The sequence below is a fragment of the Gopherus flavomarginatus genome, chromosome 3 (assembly GCF_025201925.1).
Source record: "Gopherus flavomarginatus isolate rGopFla2 chromosome 3, rGopFla2.mat.asm, whole genome shotgun sequence".
In the NCBI taxonomy this organism is placed as follows: domain Eukaryota; kingdom Metazoa; phylum Chordata; order Testudines; family Testudinidae; genus Gopherus; species Gopherus flavomarginatus.
Genome location: NC_066619.1, coordinates 25,512,723 through 25,538,982, shown reverse-complemented (window position 1 = coordinate 25,538,982; position 26,260 = coordinate 25,512,723). Strand labels below are relative to the sequence as shown.

Below are 26,260 nucleotides of genomic sequence, written 5' to 3'. Positions count from 1 at the left end.
CTTATGGGGTTGGTAAGTATGGTCCTCATTGCACATGTACAAACTACTGAGGCATTGAAAGATTGTAATTTTTTTTAATCAAACTCAGATTGTGCTCCGCAGGACACCAGTTGAAATCTAAAGTAATACCATTAAAATCAATGGAGTTATACTGGGGTAACTGAGATCAGCATCTAGCCCAAATAAGTTGTTGGCAGAACTGACAGAACTCAGAAATTCTGACTGAGTTCACTACCCTACCCCTTAGACATACCTTTAAGACGCATTCTGGACAACTCTAGAATTATTGATTGATTAATACTAACGATTCAGTGGATTTAATGTTAAGAGAAATATTCATTGCTGGATAATTCACTAGCTCTGTGGGAAACTTAACTGTGCATGTATTAAAATCCAGATCATATATTTTCTGGAATTTTGCCCTAAATCGGTTACCAAGAATATACCATTTTCTTCTCCTTTTGCCTGCAGTTAAAATGGAGAATGATGCATAGTATTATTAAATGTGAAGCTAAAATTGGTAAGTACTATCACCAGACTTCAGGTAATTGTGAGGAAGGAAATCAATGAGTATTCTTTTTCTTTTAGAGATTGCAAATTCCTTGGCTCAGAACCTTCATTTTAACACATTTGGAGGAAACCCCATGGCCTGTGTAGTTGGATCTGCAGTTCTTGATGTAAGAAGAAAGTGATAACGTTCATAGCATCTTACACTATTGTTTGCTGTGTGTTATGGCAGAGGCAGCTTCATGCTACCTCCCTTTCCACTGGTGGAACATCTAATACATACAGAAAATGAGATAAACATTTATTTTTTTATCAAGTCATGGGCAATGTGAACTTGTAGAAAAAACAAATTGCCCATTTCTATAACTGATTTCAGCTTGTAGCAGGGATAGGATTAAATTACTCTAGGGATAATACCGTGATTAACAGCTTCATTTTTTTCTTTCCTTGCTTATGTTCTTTGCTTCCTGTTTGTCAATAGAAGTATAAATGGAATTTACTTACATAGCTGTCATAATTCTAAGTAGTTCTGTGCCATGGAGTTCTCATCATTTTTCCTTTATAGAAACCCTCTAAACTAGCAAAATTCTGAGGTACATACTTAAAATGTATTTTAACCCTCCCAGCTTCTGCTTAAAGTAATCAACTTAAATCCTCATGCAACACCTTGAAAAGCATGAGCTGCACACATGCCCCATTGATGTAAGGTAATTCAGTGTGTAATGGCCACAGTCACTTGGTCACATGTAAATATACTTCCTTAAACCCCATTTTAAAACTGTATTGCCAGGTTCTGAACATCTGGCTCCCTTATTACACCCTGATTTACTGGAGGCTTGTTCCAACAGAATAGGCTGTTGGTCCTCTGAACCACTCACTACTATCACAGTCAGCATAGTAATTAAAAAACCTAGGAGATCCAACACCTCATATTTTTTGTTTAAAATAACTGTTACCAGGGTAGTTCAGATCCAGGTTCTGTTTTAGCCACAAGCCTCAAAATCTGAACCGGATTAATTTAAGACAATGTGCCAGTTTTAGACGCTCAGATTGCAGAATATATTGCTATATTCATTTTTGCAATTCTGTGTAAAAGCAGGTTCGTATAGGTCAGTGATTCAACACAAGAAGTATCCTTTTTTTATTTCCAGCAGCCCCCAGTTCCTCAAGCTATTAGACTGTGTGCGAGAAGCTGGAGGCTACTAGAAATAAATCAAGTTAAAGTGAATGCTTTGCTAAATATAGCTTAGTAATGTGCTCAGGTGTTTCCCAGAAAGCTTTACAAGGAGTAATAGGCATACTGCTATAGGCACCTCACATAGCTTGACACTGCTATGGCAAGGGAAAGAGGGCTAAACTGAACCTGACCAAGATTTTTAAACGGATTACGATGGTCAGCTTTGTATGCACAGTCAAACCTCAAATATACACTGAAGCTCCATTATTAATTGGTGGGTAAACAATGAAAAAGAATATGACATAAGCAAGTGTAGCTTAGTTTTTTACTGCATTTCCTATTATACTTGAAGAGGTCAAATTTAAGGCAGGCTTAATAATACAAGCCTGTTGTAAGTCTTTGCTGAGGGGTAATGGGATTGCAGGCTGGTTATAGGTGTGCAGACTAGCCAAGTTCTATATTTGATTCTTTCCCACAACATTGGTCTTTGTACATCATTTTTAACCAGGCTATTGCAGAAGACGGTCTACAAAAGAACAGCAAAGAAGTGGGGACTTACATGCTATTGGAGTTTGCTAAATTGAGAGACAAGTTTGAGATCATTGGAGATGTCCGTGGCAAAGGCCTTATGATTGGGATAGAAATGGTGAAGAATAAGGTTGGTACATGGCACAGGCCCTTCTATTTACCCCAGTATTAAGACTCAAGTTTCCTGTGAAATGACCGTATGCTGACTGCCAACTACTTCTCTGAAAATAAGGAGTCAGAACTCTGCACTGGCTAAAATTTAGAATATTCAAAGTGCTTAAACCCTGAACAGATCCATCTTAAAAGGCAGGAGAATCGTTAACTTTCTCCAAGGAGGGTGGTGGCAATGGAACACTTGTTGCTTTTTCCATAATTTAGTTTAACATCTAGCCAAAAAAGTCTCTCTCGCTTCCCTCCCCTCCCCCGCTTTCCACAGGACAGTTGTGAACCTCTTCCAGCTGAAGAGATGAGTCAGATCTGGGAAGACTGCAAAGACATGGGAGTACTGATGGGCAGGGGTGGAATTTATAATCAGGTACAGTAACTGATGTGGACTTTTTATGTATGTATCTCTCGTTTGTCCTGACCAAACTGCAGTGGATTTGACTTCTTCTAAAAATCACTTCTGTTTAAGATAGTAAACAAACAAGACTCACTTTTTTTTAAACTTCTATTTTGTTAATGAATATAGCAGATCAAGAGGCTTTATTTGTCTTAATCCTCTCAGTTTAGCATATTCAGTATAAGTGTTATTTACTACTGTTAAGATTCCTACATTTCAGACAAGAAACGTGACCTTCTGCATCTATCATCCAGTTCTTAATTCCCTATTTAAAACAGCAATGCCTATGACTATAAATTCTAGCCTAGTGTTCAATTTTATCAGCACAGCATACAATCAGGAGAGCTGATAAAATTCTACCCCGCTGGGAATAAGACAGAACATCTCCTCCTTGTGAATCCATCAATATGGGGGCATAAGCCACACAGTTATTAAATATTTGTACCCCGTAAATTGTGAGATATCTTATTCCACTTGAAGTGGAATAAGATAACAGGCAGCAAAGGATTGCTGGCATTTTCCTCCTCCAAGGTAATGGTAGGGTTTATTAGCTTACTGCTGTCATTGTTCAGAGTCAGGAGAGATAGGCAGAGAACATAACCAGGCTCCCTCAGGAATAAGTGACAGTGGAGACTCGCTGATGTGCATACTCCACCTCACATTAATCCTTGCATTGCACAATCAACTGATCAGAACAGATTTGCACCTGTTGAAGGTCTAGTAATATTTCAGCCTGATTGAGGACAGAGCACCTGCAGACAGCCATAGGAGTGATAAGCATTCAGCTTCTCAAAAAATCAGGCCAGGCATGTCTATTAATGATAGATTTAGATGGTTTGCCCTAGGCTGTGTAGTTTAATATTTGGAGAGCATAGAAGTAAATAATATTTTAAGTCAAAATTCAGCCACAAGTGTAACTGATAGGCACTGCAGAATTTACATAAAAATCAGTGGAATTCAAATAGGAATGATTTAGTTCTGGTGGATTCAAACAGTTGGAAAGCTGAATTAAGTAAGGGAACATACGTTAAAACTAAATTCAGTTCGATTCTGAGACACTGCAGAATAGAGCCCTGCAGAAATGTTTGCCAGTGAACAGTGTGTGTGATCGAAGTGTACTACTGAAATCACATCTTACTAAAATAGATTAATGAAGTATAGAAAATATCCCAATTTTCACCCTTCTACCCAGTGGCTGTTCCTGCTGCTAGTTTTAATCTATTTTTCCACACTTGACTCCTGCAGCAACAATCTCAGGCTATCTAGCTAGGGCTCCCTCCGTTCAGTTAATTCTTCTGGCCAGCTGTAGTATGGAGGCTTCTTAAAGCACAACCCAAAAATGCTCAATCATCTGCCCAGCATGTGCTAGAGTGAGTGTGGATTCTTGCATGGCAGTAGTTTGCCACTCTTGGGGCTTGGCTACACTTGTGAGTTACAGCGCAATGAAAGAGCCCCGGGTGCACTAGCTCACTACCCATCCACAGTGGCAAGGCACAGAGTGCTCTGACTCCACAGCTACAGCACTACTGGTACTCCACCTTGGTGAGAGGAATAACGTTTGCTACAATGCCCGGGCATCAGTGTGAACAAGGTGTTGCGTTAATGCACTCTGATTGGCCTCTGGGCACATCCCTTAAGTCAAGTGGCCACTCCTCATTGTTTTGAACTCCTGCAGGAATGCAGAAATGCCCTTTCAAAGCTCAATTTTTGACAGGCAGCATGCAAGCCATTAGTGTGTAATGTTCTGTGTTTGTGAGAGAGAGAGAGAGAAAGGAGGGGGTTGGGAGGAAGAGAGGGTCTGCTGCTGTCTGAACTTACCAGACAGCATGCTGACATGCTCTCAGCCCCCCAAAACCCCCACACATACACAACACACTCCCTGCCTCACATCACCCCCACCCCCCTTTGAAAAGCACATTGCAGTCACTTGTATGCTCTGATAGCTGCCCATAATGCACCACTCCCAATGCCGTTGCAAGTGATGCAAATGTGGCTATGCCAGTGTGCAAGCAGCTGTCAGTGTGGACAGATTGCAGCACTTTCCCTCCTGCGCTCTCTAAAGGTGGGTTTAACTCTCAGCGCTCAGCCTAGGCTGGTATTACCATTGTTACTAGGCTGGTACCCATTATTTTTTCCAGGATTATTAACCTTTAAAAATGCTGGGATTGGTATTAGTGTCATTGCACATCAATTGGTCTCTGCCTCCAGCTTAAAAACTTCCTTCTTTTCTCTCCTCAGACATTTAGAGTTAAACCTCCAATGTGCATTACTAAACAAGATGCAGCCTTTGCAGTGGAAGTATTTCATGCTGCACTAATGAGACATTTGGAAAGAACCGTTGCAAGTTGACTCTGAACAATGTTTCTCCTCACCCTCCAAGCTCTAAAATCTTGTTATAACTACAGCCAGCAAGGAATTTATAGTATGAAGATAAGATTGATCTAATTTTCCTGAATAGGTAACTTAAAAATTTAAATGTGAAAAGTTATCTTGACTCAGCTTGCTATACCTACAAGAAATCAGTCTTATTGTAATGTTGTGTTAAGAAAACAATACCTATTGTTAACACAAATCAAACATGATTTTTTAAAATTAGGTAGTGCCTTCTACCTAGGCTTCCTGCATGTCAGACCAGCAAGTGAGATTGGCTGGTGTACTCAGGCTGGCACTACCTGAAAGGGCATCTGAATACTACTGCCTTTACAATTATATCATATCTGGGATAGTTCTTCCTTTCTTTATGCCTGGTTGTCTTGCTCTTAACTGAAATTCTGGATGTAGTTTCTACAGCAATAGAGGGAGTGCTCTGTGTAATCTTGCTCCAGTGACATTTGCTTAGTAGCTAGTGCACTTCCTAACCAAGACTGGAGACAGCAGCACACAACAAACAATACTTCACTCCTGAAAAACACTTGAGTGGAAAACTAGGCTATTATTACACTCATAATAGGGGCAGGAGTGAAATTCCTCCAGAGCAAAGGGGCTGCTGAAAGCTCTTCAAGCAGGGGCTCAGTGAAGGAAAGTTGTATGTGGAGGATGGATTTTGTTTAATAGTTATTTAAAAAAAAAAAAAAAAGTATCTTCCTCTATAAGTAAGAAAGGTTTACTCATTCAGCCATGGGTTCTAATCCAGGCTCCTGCCCACCCTCAAAAGTGATCTTTTCTCCTTTGACTGGTAGCAGCTCTCCCTCTTCACTCAGTACCATCCCAGGCTGCTGACACAAGGTGCTGTGCTCCCCTCCTGTCATCAGTAGAAAGCTCATGGATGTTAGATCATCTTTTTTCCTTGCTCAGGGTAAAGACATGATTAAACAATTCAGCTGTAAAGTATAAATTACAACTAATTGTCAGTTCAGTTTACAAATGTGAGTTAATTTCTTGGTCCAATAAAAGGTATCACACACTGCCCTTGTGTATTTTATTCTTTACAGGTTGGCTGCTTATGCAAAGATTAGGGATAGATTAACCCTTATCTTACAACTAGTTTTATACTTGTGGGGCCTTAATTTGCATCATACCCTAGATAGGAACTAGGGTCCCATAGGGAACCCTAGAGAAACTTCAAGTCTAAAGGTTTTGTTATGTGGTCTACCATGGACAGATGGTCAGAGACAGACACCTATCCATCCCAACTCATATTAGATGACCTCTGTAAAATAAATAAAAAGAACATGTTAAAATAATTTATTATTTTCTCCCCCTGTACACTTTTCATACAAGTCCCACTGGGTATGGATGACAACCAGCTTTAAGAATGTGTGTTATTTTTTTCAAGATTTTAAAGCCCCTGGAATGGCAAGATGAAATTCCGTTGTTGGTAAAAAATTAAACAAATTTTTGCACAAGATAAAAACGTTTTGCCACGCAAACTGCCACAGACCCAAGAACTGCTTCCCAATTTAATTTTGATTGTAGGATTCCTGTCCATTGGTTTTGAGTGTTTTCTTCAGATATGCATCCAAAAACAAAAAAGTTTAAAACAATCGAGATGTCCTATCTGTTTTTACGTTTCTCTTTTTTGCTTCTGCTATTCCCAGCACCATTTGCAGCTGGTGCCTGCATTACTTTTGCATGGCCTGTAGCCTTTAAGTGTTCAAACAGTTTATTCCGGGACTGAAATTCACAATTGCAGGTTATACAGTGGATAGGAATATCTTCATTCTGGTAGGAGAAAAAAATATAATGCTTCATGTTAGTAGATACTATGGAAACAATATAAAACTATTTTATTGTTTTACTGGCCAAGGATGAGTACATATTAAACAGTTACCATTTATTTTTTAACAAACAGCTAGCCTCTGAAATGGATAATAAGCATGAATGATTCATTCAGGAAAATGTGAACATCAACTCTTTTTGAACATTTGAAAAATGTCCTATGGCAAATAAGCTCCATTCAGTACTTCTTATTAAGTGCCAAATAGGCTCCTAAATGAACTACGGATCTGCAAGAAACACCAAGATTTGAAACCGTGACCCCGAAAGCACAACAATTATGCATATTAGTTTTTTCTTGGGCTCTCATCTTTTAAAGCAAATTTCAAACTTCTTATATTTCCCAGTTTTTTCTTGTTAAATATTTTCATACTAGCAGAGAAGATTAATATGTTTGTTTAAAGTCGAGTGACTGTAGGCATTTCAGAAAATTAACATGTGAAGGAATAGGACTGATGGCACTTTTTTTTTTTTAAACCATGAACATGTATATCTAACTCTCCTTGTCTGTAAATTTCTATTAAGGACAGAAAATGTTTTGGGTAGATGATGATTAGCAGCAGTTACCAAGTTAAATCTAATCCTTCCAGACCTACTTACAAATTTTTAAAAAATCCAAATCTACATCCACCAGCATGTGTACAATAATAAATTAATACATAGAACTGAGTTGTTGTCACTATATTTGTACGTTGCATAACACAATGGGGCTCTAACCTGGCTGAGGCCTCTAGGTGCTACTGAAACAGTTTCATAGTAATGGCCTATGTTGTTTAAGGAGATAGCCAGGCCATTATTTTTAAACTAAATTGCATTTGTACCTAACTAGACTGGAAGTCCCCATTGCTCCAGGCACCATACAAACATATTGTGACAACAGCTCATTTTTTCCACATAGAGAGGCCCGAAGACAGATTTAAGTTTAGATGGATCTAGAAGACCAAGATCGATGTCTGTAGAAGACGATCCTAGATTAAGCTGAAATATTTAGCTTTGAAGATAAACTGTTTTCATCCTAAGAAAATAATTTCCATTTTCTTAGATTTTGGTAAACATGCATAAACAGGAAGAGTCTTATGGACAAATACATGAAACACACAGGCAAAAGCAGCTTTCGAGAACAGGAGAAGAGTGTCAGGAGCTGGAAAACTACCAGACCAAAAGTCATTTGTTTTTAGGACATTAAACTGTTTACCAGCCATTGAGAATCTGTAGTTTTAAATACTTTCCACATACCTTATCTTGAAGCTCTGAAGTTACCTTAACAGATTTTTTTGTATCCTTGGTTCTCTTTCCTTTAGTCTTAGGGATGCTGAAAATACAAGAATGTTTAAGATTTCAGATTACTTGTCATCACGCTGAACCAAGTTTTTCCTATGAACACATTCAGCAGAACTGATAGTTTTAAATTACTAAGGCTTTTACATCTCATGGTCCACTGACTTCAGTGGGTACTGGACTTGGACCTAAATGGGCTGATATTTAAACTTTTTAATGTTTTGCACAAACTAGCGTTTAACCCACTTTCCTAAATTCAGTTTTTTGGTCACCATTAATTTCTGCTTAATAAATAACCTTGTGTGTGTGATTCACTACTTGGACGATTCCCTTTCACCCTGTGCAGTTACTTTAACGGAAGTCACGTATCAGAGGGGCAGCTGTGTTAGTCTGGATCTGTAAAAGCAGCAAAGAGTCCTGTGGCACCTTATAGACTAACAGACATATTGGAGCATGAGCTTTCGTGGGTGAATGCCCACTTCGTCGGATGCATCTAATGGAAGTGACTGCTATAGTTAAAAGTGCACACTGTTCTCCATTCTAACTCATTTCAGAGCATTGTAATGTTCTGAAACTTGCCTGCAGGACTGAAATATATATTCCAGGCTCGGAATTTGTCCAAAAGTGAATTTTATTGTATTCATAGGCACAAGGTCTGAGCAAAATTGGTTCAACTATTTGAGAACAAGTGAGGGAAACAAAATGAACTTTAGATTTCTTTTAATGTTAACAGATTTGTAATCAGCTAGAGTTGGGCATTAGAGCTGGAAGTAGCCTGCGCAGAGGAGACATGCCTTGGTGTGTGTTTTGGTTTGGGCCAAATGTAAGCTTTCACAAAAAAAGGGCATGTACGGGGCCTTACAGGTTTGCTGGGAAAGGGCACACTATACAAGTGACTATACATATCTTTGCTGTGTACTGAAAATGTAAGGAAAGTGAAGCAGCAGTTGTCTCATCCTCTTCACTTCCTTGAAGCTGGGGAGTAAAGGAGGTAAGGATTCCACAATGCTTAGTGCATAACTAAGGCTATATTTTAGTCATGGGTATTTTTAGTAAAAAGTCATGGACAGATCACAGGCAGTAAACAAAAATTCACAGTCTGACCTGCTGAGGACTTACACTATATACCCCTGACTAAAACTTTGGCTGGGGGGCTGCAGGTGCTATGGGGCGAGTAGTCGAGGGAAAGGGGGGAAGGAGGTGGCAGTGGCCCAGGACCCCCATTGGCATTGATGGGGGGAGAGCAGGTAGTGGCGCATAGCCCAGGACACCTGCTGGTGCAGGAGAGGGTTGGCAAGGCTGGCAGGCTCCCTATGTCCTTACAGCTATGAGGGGGAAGGGAAGGCCAGGGGACTCTGCATGCTGCCCCTGCCATGAGCGCTGGCTCTGCAGCTCCCAATGGCTGCAGTTCCCAGCCAATAGGAGCTCTTGGGGCGGCACCTATGGGCAGGGTCATCTAGCAGAGCCCCCTGGCCCCTCTGCCTAGGAGCTGCAGAGACATGCCGGTTGCTTCCAGGGAGGCCCCCAAGGTAAGCACCACCCCACACCCCAATCCCCTACCCCAGCCCTGAGACCCCTCCTACACCCAAACTGCCCCAGCCACAGCTGGCCCAGGAGTTGCTTGATCTGCTCAGGCAGCCCTGGAGCCAGCCACAGTGGCCACTGCAAAAGTCACAGAATCCATGACAGACACGCAGCCTTATGCATAACTTTCAACATAACTTTACAGGAATGTCTTCCTGCTGCTAAACTGTTTGCATAAAGTTTTCCATAAGTGTCTGCACATCACAATACTCAGACATGAGAACTGGCAAAAGTGGTGCTTAACTGTGCAGTATCTTGAACAAAGTGTCACTTTTCACAGTGGAAGGAGGTAAATAGCAGATCCCCAAAGCTCTGTACTGACCAGTGCTGTTCAACATATTAATAAATGATCTGGAAAAAGGGGGTGAATAGTGAGATGGCAAAGTTTGCAGATGATACAAAATTACTCAAGATAGTTACGTTCAAATCTGAATGCGAAGATTTACAAAGGGTCCTCACTAAACTCAGTGATAAAACAGCAGATTAAATTAAGCATCGATAAATGCAAGGGAATGCACATTGGAAAACATAATCCCAACTATACATACAAAATGATGGGGCCTAAATTAGCTGTTACCACTCAAAAGAGATCTTGAAATCAGCATGGAAAGTTCTCTGAAGACATCTGCTCAATGTGCAGCGACATTCAAAAAAGCTAGCGAACATTAGGAATTGTTAGGAAACAGATCGATATAGAAATATATAAAGCCAATATTTTCACATGTTCAATATTGTGTGCAGTTGTGGTCGCCCTATCTCAAAAAAGATGCATTAGAACTGGAAAAAGTAAAGAAAAGGGCAACAAAAATTATTAGGGATATGAACAGCTTCCATATGAGGACAGATTAAGAAGACTGGGACTGTTCAGCTTGGAAAAAGGGATGAGTAAGGGGGGATATGACAGTACAAAATCATGAATGGTATGGAGAAAGTGAATAAGGAGGTCTTATTTACTCCTTCACATAAGAACTTCGGGTCATCCAATGATATTAATAGGCAGAAGGCTTAAAACAAACAAAAGGAAGTACTTCTTCACATGCATCAGTCAACCAGTGGATCTTGTTGCCAGCAGATGTTGTGAAGGCCAAAAGTATAACTGGATTTAAAAAGAGAACTAGATAAATTCCTGGAGAATAGGTCCATCAATGGTTATTAGCCAAGATGGTCAGGGATGAGCTCTGGGTATCCCTAAGCCTCTGACTGCCCCAAGCTGGTACTGGACAACTGGGGATGGATAACAGTAATTGCCCTATTCCGTTGATTCCCTCTGAAGTAACTGGCACTGGCCGGTCTAACCCAGTGTGGCCATTCGTATGTTAAACAGTTACTACTGATGGAATATTTCACTTGAGCTGAAATGCATAATGTATGATTTGTACATTTTTCCCACTCGGCTTGTTTTTTGAACCTTTAAAACCTTTGTTCCACTTGCTCCAGCCAAAAACTAAGCCTGTAAACAAAGTTCTAATTTTACAAAAATGAGTATGTTAGTATAAACAAGACTGCTGCCTATACCCAATTGCAGTGGTTCTCAACCATGGGGGTATGCAGAGGTCTTTCAGGGATACATCAAGTCACCTAGATATTTGCCTAGTTTTACCACAGGCTACATAAAAAGCACTAGCAAAGTCAGTACAAACTAAAATTACATACAGACAATGACTTATTTATCCTCTATATACTATACACTGAAATGTAAGTACATTATTTATATTTCAATCTATTTATTTTATAATCACATGGTAAAAATGAGAAAGTAAGCAATTTTTCAGTAAACTGTGTGCTCTGACGCTCTTGTATTTTTTAAGCTGATTTTGTAAGCAAGTAGTTTTTAAGTAAGGTGAAACTTGGGGTATGTAAGATAAATCAGATTACTGAAAGGGGTAGAGTAGTCTGGAAAGGCTGAGAACTACTGCCCTATTGTGGTGACTTCTTGGATAACTACGAAGAATCTCTTTATAATTAATGCCCAGAACCACTCATCAAGTTGCTACACAGTTAACAGAATGAGGTTTTTAAAGGCACAAACATGAGTTAAGTGCCTAAGTCCCATTTGTGCCCCTGCTAGTTTCCCCTGTAAGACATCATAAAATTCAGTTGTTAACAGCAAAACAAATAAGTTATTTACAAGATTAGCATATTTGCTAACAGGATGGTTTGTTTGGATACTGGTTGTTTATTAAATGGGGGGTATTTATTTGCAATCTAAAGCCACTGCCAATTTAGGAACCAATTCTAACTTATACCAGTTTTACTCTGACATAACTCAATTTCAGTGGAGTAGCTTTCAGTTTACACTGGTGAGAGAAAATTCAGGCCTTTAAAACATGGACTATTAAACTAAAGAATGCAACAAAGAAAGCCATATATTACGAGTCATCACAAAGTGATGATGTTACCTTTTTGCTTCACTTTTTGGTTCATTAACTTCATCTACAGTTTTTGCAGCACTTGTCTTTTCAGAAGCAGTATTTCTTTGGCTAACATTTTCCAATTCTTCTGTTATGCTGTCCTCCTGGTCTGCTTCTTTTTGTTCAACTGTAGCATCATCTGTAGTTTTGTTGTTGAAAGAGTCTTCATACGTCTATCCAAAAGGGGGGGGAAAAAGTATTTATTACTCCAGGATAATTAGTTGGCAACTGTGTATACAATAATTGCAGATTTAACAATTAAACAATTTGCCTCAATGAAAATCTAGCTTGCCTATTTTTACACTGATGTTTTGTGAGAGACGCAGTGAGGTGAAGAGAACTGAAGTTTTGGCTGTAGCATTTTGAGAAAGAATCAGCCTGTGATGAAGAGAAGAGAGCCAAAGAGTCTTTATCGAAGATCTAAGACTCACAGCTCAGATTTTGCAAGAACCCATAGCACACAGCCGTTAAGGCATAAAGAAGGGAGGATGGAATGATCTATACATCGAAACAGCTAACAATTTTTTTTTGTAATTTTGTATTTGATTCTATAAGGTCCACTATTAAAGTTGCCCAACAATTCCCATTAAAAGACCTTGTTTTCAATTGCTTATAACTGCCAAACACTTAAGCATTTGGGCTGAAATTTTCCATTCCAGGTGTTAGCCTCTGGAAAATTTCAGCCAAAACAATACAACTGTTACCCAGATTGACAAGGGTCAAGGAGAACTGAGGCAACCAGATAATGGATTTTCTCAACCTAAGCAACACTGAAAGGGTAACAATTAGAATTGTGTTGGGTGGAAGTGGGCTGCTGGGAGACAAGAGAAGGAGAATCAGTACACTAGTAACTTTAGTAAACTCAGACAAAAATAGCTTACCAAGATTGCAAGTAAACTAAAGCTACAAGAGAACATCACTAATTTGCATGGATGTGGAAAGGCTCAGTACAGATTATTGAATGTTGTGGATTACTGAGTGCTTCTTCTGGGGCCAGTGGATTAGCTGCAAACCACCTCTGACTATACCTCTAGCATTCAAAACTGCCTCTCTCAATCTTAAACAAAAATAGAAGATTATATATTGGACAACAGTTGGCCATATTGTCAGAGCTGAGTGATGGTTTTCTGAGCAACACGCACAGAACAGTTTCCTGAATGGAAGCCAGCAACCTGTTCTAGCTGAGAGAAAAGATGGTCCGGTAGTTAGGGCATTAGACTAGGATTTACAAGATTTGAGTTCAGTTCCCTGCACTTCCACAGATTTACTGTGTAACCCTGGGCAAGCCACTTGGAAAACCGCAGCACAGAGAGGCTGTCAAATGGGGCTAATAGCACTGCCCTAGCTCACAGGGGTGTTGTGAGGATAAATGCACCAAAGATTGTGAAGTGCTCTGATACTACAATAATGGGGGTTACACAAGTACCTGTGTTAAAACAGATAACAGAGTCAGAGTGTCTCTGAAAACAATGGACTCATTGAGAAATACACCACTCGATTACATATACTAAATTTAGCAGCTTTTTCCAGTCTCTAGAATTCTTAATTCCTTCAATTTCTGATGCTACTGGAAAGCTAGGTCAGAAGACCACAGAAAGAGCTAACCAAGTCTTACATAGCTTCCTTAGATTTTCAATAGAGCCACAGAAAGAGACTGTGTAAACTCCATACCGTCATCGTTTTATGTTTCTTTTTCTTCTTCTTGGAGAGTCTGTAAAGGTAAAAATGTATTCAACTCTTCACTCTTAAATTGCCAATATTGTATTTTAGAAAGGTTAAATAATAATTCTATGCTACATTTTAAGTGATAATAGTTCTGATCTCACTTGTATCACAAATGCAACAGGAAGTCATGGCTAGAGAAAAACAACACTGTCAGACTCCTGAAGTGAAAACAGTTAGCTGTTTTGTGCGCGGTTTATGGTATTTAGTGACATCTCTGTAGATTTCTTGCTCAAACTGAATCTGAAAACCCTGATCCTGAATGATTAGATATTCAGGAACCAGCTCAATCATAAGCATAGTACAGCTTTAAAAAAATATGCTGCATCTTTCATAAACTAGCTTCCAATTAACTGAAGCAAACAAGTTTTCTAGGCTAGTCTCAGTGCCTGACAATGCTGTACCTACACAACAAATATTCGGCCTGTAACAAGGTCTCCTATTTTAAAATATTAACATCTTTGCTTTGCCTTGGCATTTACTTTCTATAAAGCCAGCAAATAAGTAGTAGGAGACCATTATCCTACAATAGTCCATTCCACTGATATCATTAAAAATCTACTTTTTTGTGTTGGGACACTGATGCAAAGAGATATTTTAACAAACTTGTGCAGTACAATTAAATGAGTCCTGATGTGATCACGTCTATCCCAGGGCTCTTTTTCAAAGCCTCATAAAGACCACTATTATGTAGCCTAACTATAACAAATGCTACAGTAAGTGTAAACAATCTATTTTTAAGATACTTCTGTTTGGGTGTTTCTTCCATTTCTTCATCTTCTCTGGTATTCACTTCATTTTTGTCATCTGTAGATACAGAAAATTCCTTCTCCTCCTCCTCCAGCTGTTGCCGTAACAGCGCTACCATCTCTCGATGCTTCTTTGACTTTTCATGGTTCTTCATTCTATGAGGAGCAGTAGATAATTTCTATACTATGAATCATGAGCAATTGTTACTCTAAGCAAATTTTATTTCATTTACATATAAAGGTCTCTGATCAATGACAATGGTTAATTCCTTTCAGTGTTCACAATAGGAAATTCTAACACCAAAAAACCTACTTGAATGAAAAGGGTTGAGCCTTTCAAAGCCACCTAGGGCATGTGGATGCCCAAATACCATTACAGTGGATTAACTTTAATGGGTATTGGATGTCCAGATAACATAGGTGAGTCTGAAAGAAACAAAAAACTTACGCTTTCTCGGTCTTTAAGGATTTGTCACAAGCAGGGCAGTACAAGTCATCATAAAATTCAACTCCTTCAGCTTCATCACTCAGTTTATCTGAAAAGGGAAGGGGAAGGAAATTGGCTGAGTGATTCTTAGGAGATATGAGTAATTAAAGAGACAGCATGCTTTCAACAATGCCCATTCAAGCCCTTTAGGATTACTGAAGTGTGCAGAGTGCTAAGAACACTCTCCCTAAATAATCTGTTCCTTCCCCGCACAACCACAAATAAGCATCCATTACTAACATGAAGATAAGTGTTCAAAAGGAGAACAAAACACTATGGGACTAAACTTTTTCCTTAATTAGCTCAATTGAAATGAGTGGTGTATGCCAGCAGGGAATCCGGACTTAAGCCTCGAGGATTTGAATGCAGCTATATGATTACGTACATACAAATATGGAGCAACTGCAAGGTCTTTTATAGGTATCAAATCAAAAATACATTAACAGACCCTTACCATCTATTCCTTCTCTTGGCTCCAGTTTCTCTCTTTCCTCTTCATCATCAGATCCATCTCCAAATTCCTTTTCATACTGTGCTTCCATCTGCTGCAATTCTCTCTCTAGATCAGACATAGCTATCCAGCTCTGCTCTTTATATTGCTCACCAAGCCTTTAAGCAGAATACAACAACTTTTTATATTTCAGAGAATTCAGTGGTAACAGTGCTTTATTTATTTATTTGATCATGTTCACATATTTAAAAAGAAGAAAACGACTGAGCTGTCTTGTCTCAACCAAATCCAACACACCAGTAACTAGTTTCTTTGCAAGGACTGGGAAACAGAACAGATAGGTTGTGAGTGTCTGATTTATATTACTACTGTACAATTACTCCTCAACAGTTGTACTTCAGCTATTCAGATCTTCGCTCCAATTGCCTTCTGCACTCAATTTTCAAGCTCTTTGCCTGCAGCAAAACCATCACTTGGGCTTCATTACCTTCAGTGGAAAAAAAAATCCACTCTACTAAAAACAGCCAGAAACAAAGAAAGTGGGCCTATGCATTTGCTGGAAAGAAGAATGGTTAAATATTTAAGCTTCTTTCCCTGCCTCTTTCCAGACGGACAAGGCTTTTATGCCAGGAATATATTTTGTGTTTACAGTGAGAGAACTCCAGTGCCCTGCTCCTAATTCACTCTTGAAATATAAACAAAATATATTGCAATTAGCCCAGGGAGAGTATTTCTTTTGGACCTGCGGGGAGCGAAAGACAAACGTGATGAGAGAGTGGGGAAAGAAGGGCAAAAAGACGTGTTCCCCCTCCCCAAGTTTACCTTTTAACAGTCTGAGTTTAACAGCTTGTCATTTTATGCAAGTTTGTTCTTTTCATTTAAAATGAAAATCAGAAATTTTAGTTAATGTGCAGATATTCTGAGTTGATAGGAATTATCATGGGCTAATAAACTCCTCAACTTCAGAGGTATATGATTATTACCAAATGAGAAGCACCTTTCCTCTCAAGTTAATCAACCTTTAATCAGTCCTGTGCATTGTTTCCTCACCAAAAATTTATCATGTTCTAAAGTGTTCCCAAAGTTTAAGAAACAACATAAAACAACACTACCAAGCAGTTGGGCAAATGTAGCTTTTAAATGGTCTTAAAGTATAGACCCACGCAAAGCACACTGAATTCTAGACTAGATTATTGAAAAGGTACAAATTACACAGCCAAGGTCCAAAACTAAGGAAAATGGTTGTAAATATTAATCAAACAGATGAAAAAAAGGCCTTTAATCACCAATGCTATTAGAGATTGTGACAAAGTTCCTCCTCTACCTTGGTGGGTCCTGCGCTTATTGGCAGATTTGCTTGCCTCACAGATTCACCCTGTGGGTCGGGAAACAGCGCAGAGACCTTCCCCTCTGGTAGAAGCCACAGTGCAGGTCAATTCCTCCTGTGTTTGATCAGGAGTTGGGAGGTCTGGGAAGAACCCAGGCCCGCCCTCTACTCTGGGTTTCAGCCCAGGGCCCTGTGGACTGCAGCTGTCTAGAGTGCCTCCTGGTACTTCCCCATGGCTTCCTCCCAACACCTTCTTTATCCTCACCACCAGACCGTCCTCCTGATGCCTGATAACACTTATACTTCTCAGTCCTCCAGCAGTATGCCTACTCACTCTCAGCTTCTTGCATGCCTCTTGCTCCCAGTTCCTCACACACACACACTTCCTCTCCTCTGGCTCCCTCTGGCCTGACTGGAGTGAGCCCTTTTATAGCATCAGAGGGGCCTTAATTAGAGTCAGGTGCTTAACTGCCTCATCTGACTCTTTGCAGGTTAACTGGAGTCAGGTGTCCTCATTACCCTGGAGCAGCCCCTGCTCTGGTCACTCAGGGAACAGAAAACTGCTTATCCAGTGGCCAGTATATCTCCCTTCTACTACTCTGCTGTTCTCAACTGGCCTGGGTCTATCACAGGATACAAAATGTCCCTCAACTGCGATACTCTGTGATAAAGGAACTCCCACCTCCTCCCACTCCACTTATACTCAGCATACTTCTGCCAACCTGCTACCACCTTTGTTTTGTGGATTATCTAGCATTGAAGACTTTGGCAACAATAAAATACTGATTATTAAAACTTATTTCATATTTCTTTACTACCCACAAGGTGTTGGGTACAAGGAGGATTGTTTCTGCCATGAGCAACTCAGACTACAAATCTCAGACTTAAGGACAAAAGTTCACAATGCCAACATTTACTCTTTAAAACAATGTAAGCTGCAGGTGGTAAAAATATGACCCAATATGAATCTCCTATGATTATTTCTCAGTTCCAAAATGCTTCCTTCAATATTTACATACTTAGCTTGTTTGAGTTTTTGTTGTCTCCGGAGCTCCTCTGCTTTCCTAGCTTTTTCTGCATTCTGTTCTTCTATGAGTTTTCTGTGTGCCTGTACCCTCTTATCTCTTTTACGAATAAAAGCCACTAGCTGACGAACCAGTTCATTCCTCTCCTTTCTTGCTTTGTCTCTAGTTTTCTTGTTCTCTTTCTCCATAGCTCGTTTCTCCCAACGGTTTGATGCCTGCCGTGTGTCATATTCCTCTTTCCAAGCAAAGTTCTTTTGAGTACAGAAACTCTGCCAGTAAGCATAAAAAGGATGGACTACCTGTTGAAAAAAAGGAATTGGAAAAAGTTGTAAGACATCATACTGAAAAAAGCTACCAAAGATTATTTAGATGTTCACAGATATACAAACTCCAAAGCCAGAAGGGACCCTTACAAACATCTCGTTTGACTTCCTGTATACTCAACTCATAGAATTTTTTCCAGGAGCTGGATTAAAGCATGTCTTTTAGACGGATATCTAATCTCATTTTAAAGACTCCAAGCGGTGCTGAATCCATCACCTCTCAGGGTAAACTGTTCCATTGTTCAATTGCCCTCACTGGTAGAAAATTGCATCTAAGTTCAAGATCGAATTTGCTTAACTTGAACTTCCAGCCACTGGATCTTGTTATGCCTATTGAAAAGCCACCACTAATCACATATCTTTTCTGTGTGTAAATACCTACATATAGTGATCAAGTCACCTCTCACCTTCTCTTCAATAAGCCAAACAGCTTGAGTTCCTTAAGCTTCACATCATGAGGCTCCCCCACCCTTTTCTCCAAACGCTGGATCATTTTTGTGGTTCTCTTTTGAACTCTCTCTGGTATTTACACATTCTTGAAACACAGACACCAACACTGGACATAGCATCCTAGTACCGACCTTACCACCACTACTGTGTAGAAAAGCAAGATTACTTCCTTATTTCTGCATAATACAGTATTCCCTTTTTATAAGGATCACACTAGCCCTTTTAGCCTCAGCATTTCTGAGTGACTGCTGCCCAAGATGGTTTCCCACTCTGTTGGCGTAAACTGCACTCTTGTTCCCTGGTGTGTTATCTTGCATTTAGCTGTATTAAAAGGTATTTTGTTTGATTGTGACCATTTAACCGGGTGATTCAGATGACATTATAACAGTCATCAATCTTCATCACTACTTATTACCCGACCAATCTGTGTCATCTGCAAATGTAACCAGCAAAGATTTAACATCTAAATTGTTGATAAAAATATTGAATAGCACTGGACCAAGATCCTTGAGGGACTCTGCTAGAAAACTGCATCACTCATCGATGTCTCCCCACTAACAACTACATCTTGAGATCAATAAGCCAACTTTTAATCCATCTAATGTATGCTGTTAGTTCCATATGCAAGTTTTTAAAATCAAGATGTCATGTGGTTGTAAACCCAATGCCTTGTAGAAATTCAAGATATTTCTTACTATGTGGAAAAAGATTTAAAATTTTACTGAAGCCAAGTTCCAAGTTCACACTAAGTTAATTAACAAAAGCTGCCATTGGTCTGTGGCATCAGTAAGGGGGTAGGTCTTTGGCCCAACAAGAGATAAGATGGTAGTGGAAACCACTCTTCTCTGTTACAATATTAACCAGTTAAGCAACATCTAGGTTTTCCTGTCAAGATATTGCTGGCAACTCCCACTGTAACAGCTGCCATTAAAAAAGTCTTTTTAGTCATTTATTAAGGAGATGCAAAAAACCCCACAGTTTATGCATTTGAAATGAAAATTACTAAGCCGTTTATTATGGCAATATCCCATATTCCTGTTGCCTCTATAGAGTCATTTATAGGAAAAAGCCCCACTTGACAGTCTTAGATGATATTCACTGCCCTTTCTGGAGGTAGCAAGAAGAGGTTAGTTTAAATGGTTTTGAATTGTTGCTGCTGCTTTTGGAAGACCAATGCTGTTTCCTCCTTTAAGACAAAAGACGCACATGGAGAGAGAAAGAATAGCAAATTAAAAAAAATATAGCTTGTCTCTGGTGCTGATTTTCACTTGCAACCTTGCTGGTGGAGAAACACAGACCTAGTATATGGTCTTATTAGCCACTCTGAGACCTACCAAACTCATACCAGCTTTGGGCTGCTTAAGACATTGCTTTTAGGTGGCCTCTCCAGCCACATGTTCACAGAAGTGTTGAGAAAGGTGCAGTCTTGGTCAGCTAAGTCCAACACTCCGAAAACAGAAGGTAGAGAGAGATAGGAAAGAGGAAAAATAAGGTGGAGGAGGACAGTGGCAGAGGAAGGGGGTGACAACAGGAACTCAAGGTTCGCACTCCAGGTTCACACCAGCTTTAACCAAGGCTGCTAAAAGCAGCATATCATCTGATTCCATCTTTCTGGCCCAGTCTGGTCAGAATACCTTCCATGATCAGGATGATGAAGACCCAACAATGTCATGGTGGATCTCAAGGTCCCAAGAAATGGTGGCATTGTCAGTCAATGTTAAAAATTATTTGCTTTAATCCATGGCTCCCACAGCTTCCACTTAGTGACCCCAGATAAAGAAGGTGAAAAATGGTGTGTCAATCTCATTCCATGAAAACATTTTGGTGAGTCACCCACAAACATTTCCTCCCATTTCTACAATTTTTAGCTCATTATGCCAATCCATCACTTTACTTGCAGCCTTGAAGACCCCTTATCACAGTCTAGTTTGTAACATGCTATTTGCTCCAACTATTACAGACTTTCATAAACAATTTTCTCTAATAGTCTGTGTTAGGACTTTGATTATCTTGAGCAATTTAGAGTACATGTCTCAACAGGCTAGAAGGTACATTAATATACACATAGTGAAAATAGTGTTACTGCAAATCAGGGACAAAATATTCCAGTGAAATGTGTTTTCATACTAGTTTTCATCTGATATGTACTAATTACTCACAACTGATTAAAAGAATAATATAATATAATTTAAATGTTAGGAGGAAGTATTACGAAGAGGTAAGCACAGGAACAGACTAGAATATGGATTTAGTGCCGATACTCTTAAGTGGTTACACAGGGGTCTGACTGCCAGCTTACTGGCTGAAGGCAGCATAAACATGCTAGTAGGTTCTGGGAAGAATTTTACAAAGGGAGATTTTTAAGTTGTTAGCTGACATAGCAGAATGAAAGGATCAGCCTCTAGGAGAGGAAATAAGACATGACAGAACAGCTGGGAGTATAGATGGTATCATGGAAGTATAAAGCAGGGGCACCACCATGAAAAGCCTTAGATGGCTGGAGAGATTTCAGCAGCAGTCACAATTGTTGGTTATCCACTATCTTGCGTATTTTGTGTTATGAAGTCAGCAAGTTTTACTTTTGTAATTGTGGTTTACTAAAATGGAAAAATTATATAAACACAAATACAGTCTCTTAATAAATAGTTACCACATCTTCAGGTATTCCTTGCTGGAATACATAGCATTTCAGAACACCAGCAAGGCTAGTTTCAACCAGACATCAATGATTAAATCTATCCTTTTATTTCTTAGGCCTGGTCTACACTTTAAATGTTATGGCTATAACTAAGCCAGTAATCAGTGAGATTTTTTTTAACCAACATAAACATGTCAATATAAGGAGCTTTATACCAGTATATTCTATTTCGCTTCACTGAACTGGAATAAGCTATACTGATATAAGCACTTTTATACTGGAATAACTGCATCTACACTAGGGGGTTTGACATTTTAACTATGTTGGTGTAGGTAAAGCGGCAAAATGTTTAGTATACACAAGGCATTAAATAAGAGCTTTTGGTCAGGCAGGGAAGGCTTTATGTACACATTGGGCCAGATTCAACTCTTAATAACGTCGATGGGAGCCTTTCCTGTGATTTCAAAGAGAGATGGATTAAGCCCCAATTCCCAATGATATTACAGTGTAAAAAATAGTTAGTTATTTAGACTTCCAAAAGTTATGTACCTTACCTTATCATAATCACTCTGAGAGTATCCAAAAGTAGGGAATTCTTCAATATCTTCCTGAGATATATATTCCATCTCTTCCTTTGCAATATTTTCAAATACTTGACGAAAGACTGCAAAGAACCCCTGAAATATATACCATTGTTACTGAGAAATTAATTGTATGCCTACACAACTAAAGAACTGAAATGATCAACAACAGAGAAAGATCACTATTTAAATTCTACAGTAACACTTTTAAGTCAAAATAAAGACTTTGTATACCAAAATTAGGTAATTATGCCAGGCTCTAGGAGTCCTTCCAATTTTTATTTATTTAAAAAAAAAAAACAAACGATCAGCAAATACAAAAAACCCCATTGTGACCCAGGCAGTTGTGTTGGACTAAGGCAGTAGAGAATTCCAAAGACAAGAACTGCCTACCAGCAGCTCTGTTATTATAAGTTAGGGGTGTTCCAGCTCATTGCAGCTATGGCAGTATCATAGGGAGATGGGCAATCTCTCAGGCAGGCATGTTCCAAACCATTTGGGACCTTTTAGATCAACATCAACACCTTAAACTCAACCGAAGTTAAATGGCAACAAGTCCATACCCCAGAGCACTGGCATAATACCGCTTTTTATATCCTAAAGCATTCCAACTTGTGAAACATTTCAGCATAATAGGATTGCACAGTGAAAGCGAAGTGGCAGGGGATGCATTACATGTAAAGTGTTGCTATACAATTGTACAGCAGTATTGATTAAGGGGACATTTAAAACTGACTAAATATTCAGTGCATGTTTTCCTCCCCCACTCCCTTTTTAAAGTGTACCGTAAACATTTTTCCATTTATGTTCGGTAATTTTAAGAATGGCGTATCAATGCACCAATTTACTTCCATTGCTTTCTTTTTTTTTTTAAGAAGTTTTAACTTGACTCAGTAGAGAGTCAGTTCATTACCTCTTCATCATCATCATATCCAGAGTAACAGTTAACAGTGAAGTAGCGCAGAAGATCCAAACTATCATCTTGATACTCTCCATCAACCCCTCCCTTCAGCAGAGCTTCCCTGTGGTTATCATACCTAGCAGAAAACAACATCAAGAACACATAACTTAATCACTGAGATGAAAACCCAAGGCAGTGTGTGACCCTCTAGTTGTTCATGGAGTACCTATTACTTTTACTGTAATTCTTTTGGGAGAAAGTTATCTAACATGTTTGAATAAGATGTTTCTTGAGGATTCCAAGAACGTGAATTACAGGTTCTACAGATCTCTAAACACATTCTCCAGGCCCTCCCCACTTTTACACTGGTGTATGCCATTTGTTCTTTCAGTACGTGAAAAACTGAGAATAGTGCTTCCTGAGAAAGTAGCTAAACATATGAAGCCAGCAGCTCACTGTTATCCAAGGAGGAAAAAAAGGTGCATGCAACTATAAACCTGGGACACATACTTGAGAGAGAACCAGAAGCAAAAACTATTTAAAACACAACAAATCGATCCAGGAACACAATTTTTAAAAGGTGATTTCAAGTGTTCTTTGTTACAAGAATATGACTAATGTGTTCTGTAGCTGTAACCCCAGGACCTAACAGTTGTATACATCGTTACTGGTGGGAGAAACCTATAAAATGTCTGTTAACCTCATAAAGAAATCACAAATGATTTCAATGTGAGTGCTACCTAAGACAGGAATGCAGAATCAAGCCCTTTGTTAGATTGTCTTTCCTGCTCCACTGGCAGACAAATATTACTTACCATGCTCTTTCTTGAGGATCACTCAGTACATCATATGCCGCTTGGATTAATTTAAACTGTTCCGCTGCTTCATCAGCATTTTCTAGATTTTTGTCTGCAATAGAAGTCATTACAATTTAAGCCATAAAGATCATAGCAACAGCTGAGGCTCATGTCACAAAGTAATTATTTAGGAAATCAGCCAAATAAAGAAAAAAGTCAATTCAGAAGGACAACTCAAGGCCCTTATTGGATTATTGGGTACACCACAGTTTACTAAAATATGACTGCTGATCCAGCTTCATCTTTCATTAATGTTTCTCCTTCCATCGTCACTCTGCCACATTAACAGCCATATTAAGAACAAGTCTGGAGAATTAATATTTATTTTCAGTATAACTTAAAGTGATACTGCTGCATGTAAAGAAACAATTAAAGGAACAATGTCAATTCCAATAAGAATTACAAAATAGTTTCAGATACTACACCTGTCTCTGAGTCTTCTTGCCAACTTTTGTTGTTTTTAGAATAAAGTTTTCCTATTTAAAAAGGAAGTGTACTCTTGCCTGTCACAGGTTGCAAACAAGGGAAACTGACTATATATAAAGTGACACTGAGCGCACAAAGCGAACAGGAAAAATACAAAAGACATTTTGAAAAGTCATCCTATGTGCAGTCTGGAAGGAACTGCTCCACAGGTCAGACTGGCAATGACCTTGGGGAGGTTTTCCCTTCCTCCACAGCATGGGACGCTTGCCAATATCATCTAGATGTATCTCAATCAATTCCCTGCCATTGCAGAAGCCTTGGACACTGGCACACCTCAGTCCCTCTAATTCTCTGCTTGTGGTACATAATATTTTAGCCTCTGGGGGCTGTATTACTGCGGTTTAACTTTGGTTGCTGGGGTTGGTGGCCCGTGATATACAGGAGATCAGACTAGATCTGGGGGCGTTGCTTCCGGCCTTAACCTCTGACTTGTCATGTCGCCTGTACGCCCGCTAGGTACCACGCGAGGGAGACTGGCCGCTAAAGCAGAGACGAAGGGCTCCGAGAAGCCCCTGTCCCCCCTGCCCGCACACTTACTGCCGCGCTTCAAAGAGGGAGGGAAAGAGGCTGGTAGATGAGCCAGGAGAAATACCCGCCGGGCTCCCCGCCCCGAACCCACATACCTGAGCGACGCCTCAAGGGGGAGGAGGGAGTGGCAGCCTCACTGGCTCGGCCCGGTGATGGGAGCCCCTGGCTCAGCCAGTGGACACGGGCTCTGACTCCGGCCCCGCAGAGTCCCTAGAGCCCCTCGCGGCTCCGCCCGCTGCCCACCTGCCCTCGGCATGGGCCCGCCCGGCCTGGGGGGCGGGCCGCGCAGGGCCCTCTCTGAGCCGGGAGCGCTGGCGCGGCTGTGACCCCCCGATGGTGCGGGCCGGCCCGGGACAGCCCCCGCGGGCCCGGCGCGGGGAAAGGGGCGGCCCAGCATGGAGGAGCGGCCACGGGCGGCGCGGGGCCCCGAGCCCGGCGTACCTGGGTGCCAGCGCAGCGCCAGTCTCCGGTACGCCCGCTTCAGCTCCTCGTCGGAGGCGTCGCGCGCCAGCCCCAGCACCTCGTAGTGACACTTCATCGCGGCGCGCGGGGCCCGAGGAGCCGGCCCAGCTCCGCGCGAGGGGCACGCCAGCCGGTCTCGCCGCCGGCAGCGCACAGGGAGGGGCCGGAAGGCGCGCACAGGCCATAAAGAGATGAGGCCACCGCCCCTTGCCGGCCGGGGAGGCGGGGCCAGGAGAGAGCTGACCAGGGGGCGGGGCCAGGTGGGCGAGGGGCGGGGCCGGGGCCCCGAGGGGCGGAATGTCACGTGGTGGGCTAGAATGTTAGGAGGGCCAAGGTTCTTGGCCGGTGGAAGTCTCGTGGTAGGGTGGAATGTTGGGGGTGAGAAAGTTCCCTGGCAGTTGGCTAACAGAGATTGAGCACTGGCCCAGCGTGAGCAGCTGTCCTGATTTTATAGGGACAGGCCTGATATTTGGGCCTTTGTCTTATATAGGTGCCTTTTACACATACACACACGCTGCTGGATTTTCACATTTGCTATCTGGTCACCCTGGCCTGGCAGCGGGATCCTCCTGGCTGCTTTAGAAGAGGTGAGTCAATGTTCCCTGAGGTGAGCTCACAAAGCAATCAGGTGGGACTTGTGTCTGTTTTGTAACCAGTGTTGAGCATTTTGTTTCTTTTTACATGTATTAAAATTAGCTTAAGACACTTATTGAAGTTCCTGGGCACAGACTGTTAACACACAGCATCTGTGTTAGCTGAAGGCTGGGGAAAATACTCACATTATATTAGTAAAAGGTTAAAAACAAAATGTATGGAAGTGACAAACAGCCCCAAGCTGTAGGACAGGCAACCACCTCTAATTAACTTCCTCTGTGGACTGGGTGTTCCCTAATTGCCTATTGCAGGTTTGTTTTCACCTTCTTTGGGGGTAGCTGGTAATGACCCACCACTGTTAAAAGATACTTTGCACTAGATAGGCTCTGTGGTCCTTTTTTTAAAGAATGGTATCAG

General features: G+C 40.6%; 2 protein-coding genes across 8 annotated transcripts in view; one reads left to right on the top strand and one right to left on the bottom strand.

Moving 5' to 3' along the window:
• The window catches only part of AGXT2 (alanine--glyoxylate aminotransferase 2), a 346,088-nt gene extending 340,245 nt beyond the window's left edge, over positions 1–5,843 (top strand). For all 6 annotated transcript variants that reach the window (XM_050943817.1, XM_050943813.1, XM_050943815.1 and 3 more), the window contains 4 exons: positions 589–677; positions 2,193–2,342; positions 2,649–2,747; positions 5,013–5,843. In XM_050943817.1, coding sequence (XP_050799774.1) covers positions 589–677; positions 2,193–2,342; positions 2,649–2,747; positions 5,013–5,123 — 449 coding nt within the window. In that variant the 3' untranslated portion in view covers positions 5,124–5,843. The remainder of the gene's footprint in view (positions 1–588; positions 678–2,192; positions 2,343–2,648; positions 2,748–5,012) is intronic.
• Positions 5,844–6,442: 599 nt separating this feature from the next.
• Positions 6,443–25,393, bottom strand: DNAJC21 (DnaJ heat shock protein family (Hsp40) member C21). Of its 2 annotated transcripts, XM_050943797.1 has the most exons (13): positions 25,229–25,393; positions 23,732–23,825; positions 22,929–23,052; positions 21,989–22,111; positions 18,018–18,322; positions 15,675–15,829; positions 15,182–15,269; positions 14,731–14,889; positions 13,934–13,973; positions 12,251–12,435; positions 10,096–10,202; positions 8,226–8,301; positions 6,839–6,935 (listed from the first exon to the last, which is right to left on the bottom strand). In XM_050943797.1, exons 1-12 carry the CDS (start codon positions 25,323–25,325, stop codon positions 8,246–8,248), a joined length of 1,533 nt encoding a protein of 510 aa, XP_050799754.1. In that variant the 5' UTR covers positions 25,326–25,393; the 3' UTR covers positions 6,839–6,935; positions 8,226–8,245. The 2 variants fall into 2 exon arrangements, with proteins under 2 accessions (XP_050799753.1, XP_050799754.1); XM_050943796.1 differs by lacking the exon at positions 10,096–10,202 and having other exon boundaries at positions 6,443–6,935.
• Positions 25,394–26,260: the final 867 nt, after the last annotated feature.

What these genes read in the sequence shown, in the direction of transcription:
- DNAJC21 (XM_050943796.1), bottom strand. Translation starts at nt 25,325, where the DNA reads ATGAAGTGTCACTACGAGGTGCTGGGGCTGGCGCGCGACGCCTCCGAC. An exon ending in CAAAAACTCAAACAAGCTAA is followed by an intron (nt 15,830 to 18,017) that starts GTATGTAAATAT and finishes TTCTGCTTAAAG; the next exon opens with GCTTGGTGAGCAATATAAAG. An exon ending in AGAAACATAAAACGATGACG is followed by an intron (nt 12,436 to 13,933) that starts GTATGGAGTTTA and finishes CCTTTTGGATAG; the next exon opens with ACGTATGAAGACTCTTTCAA.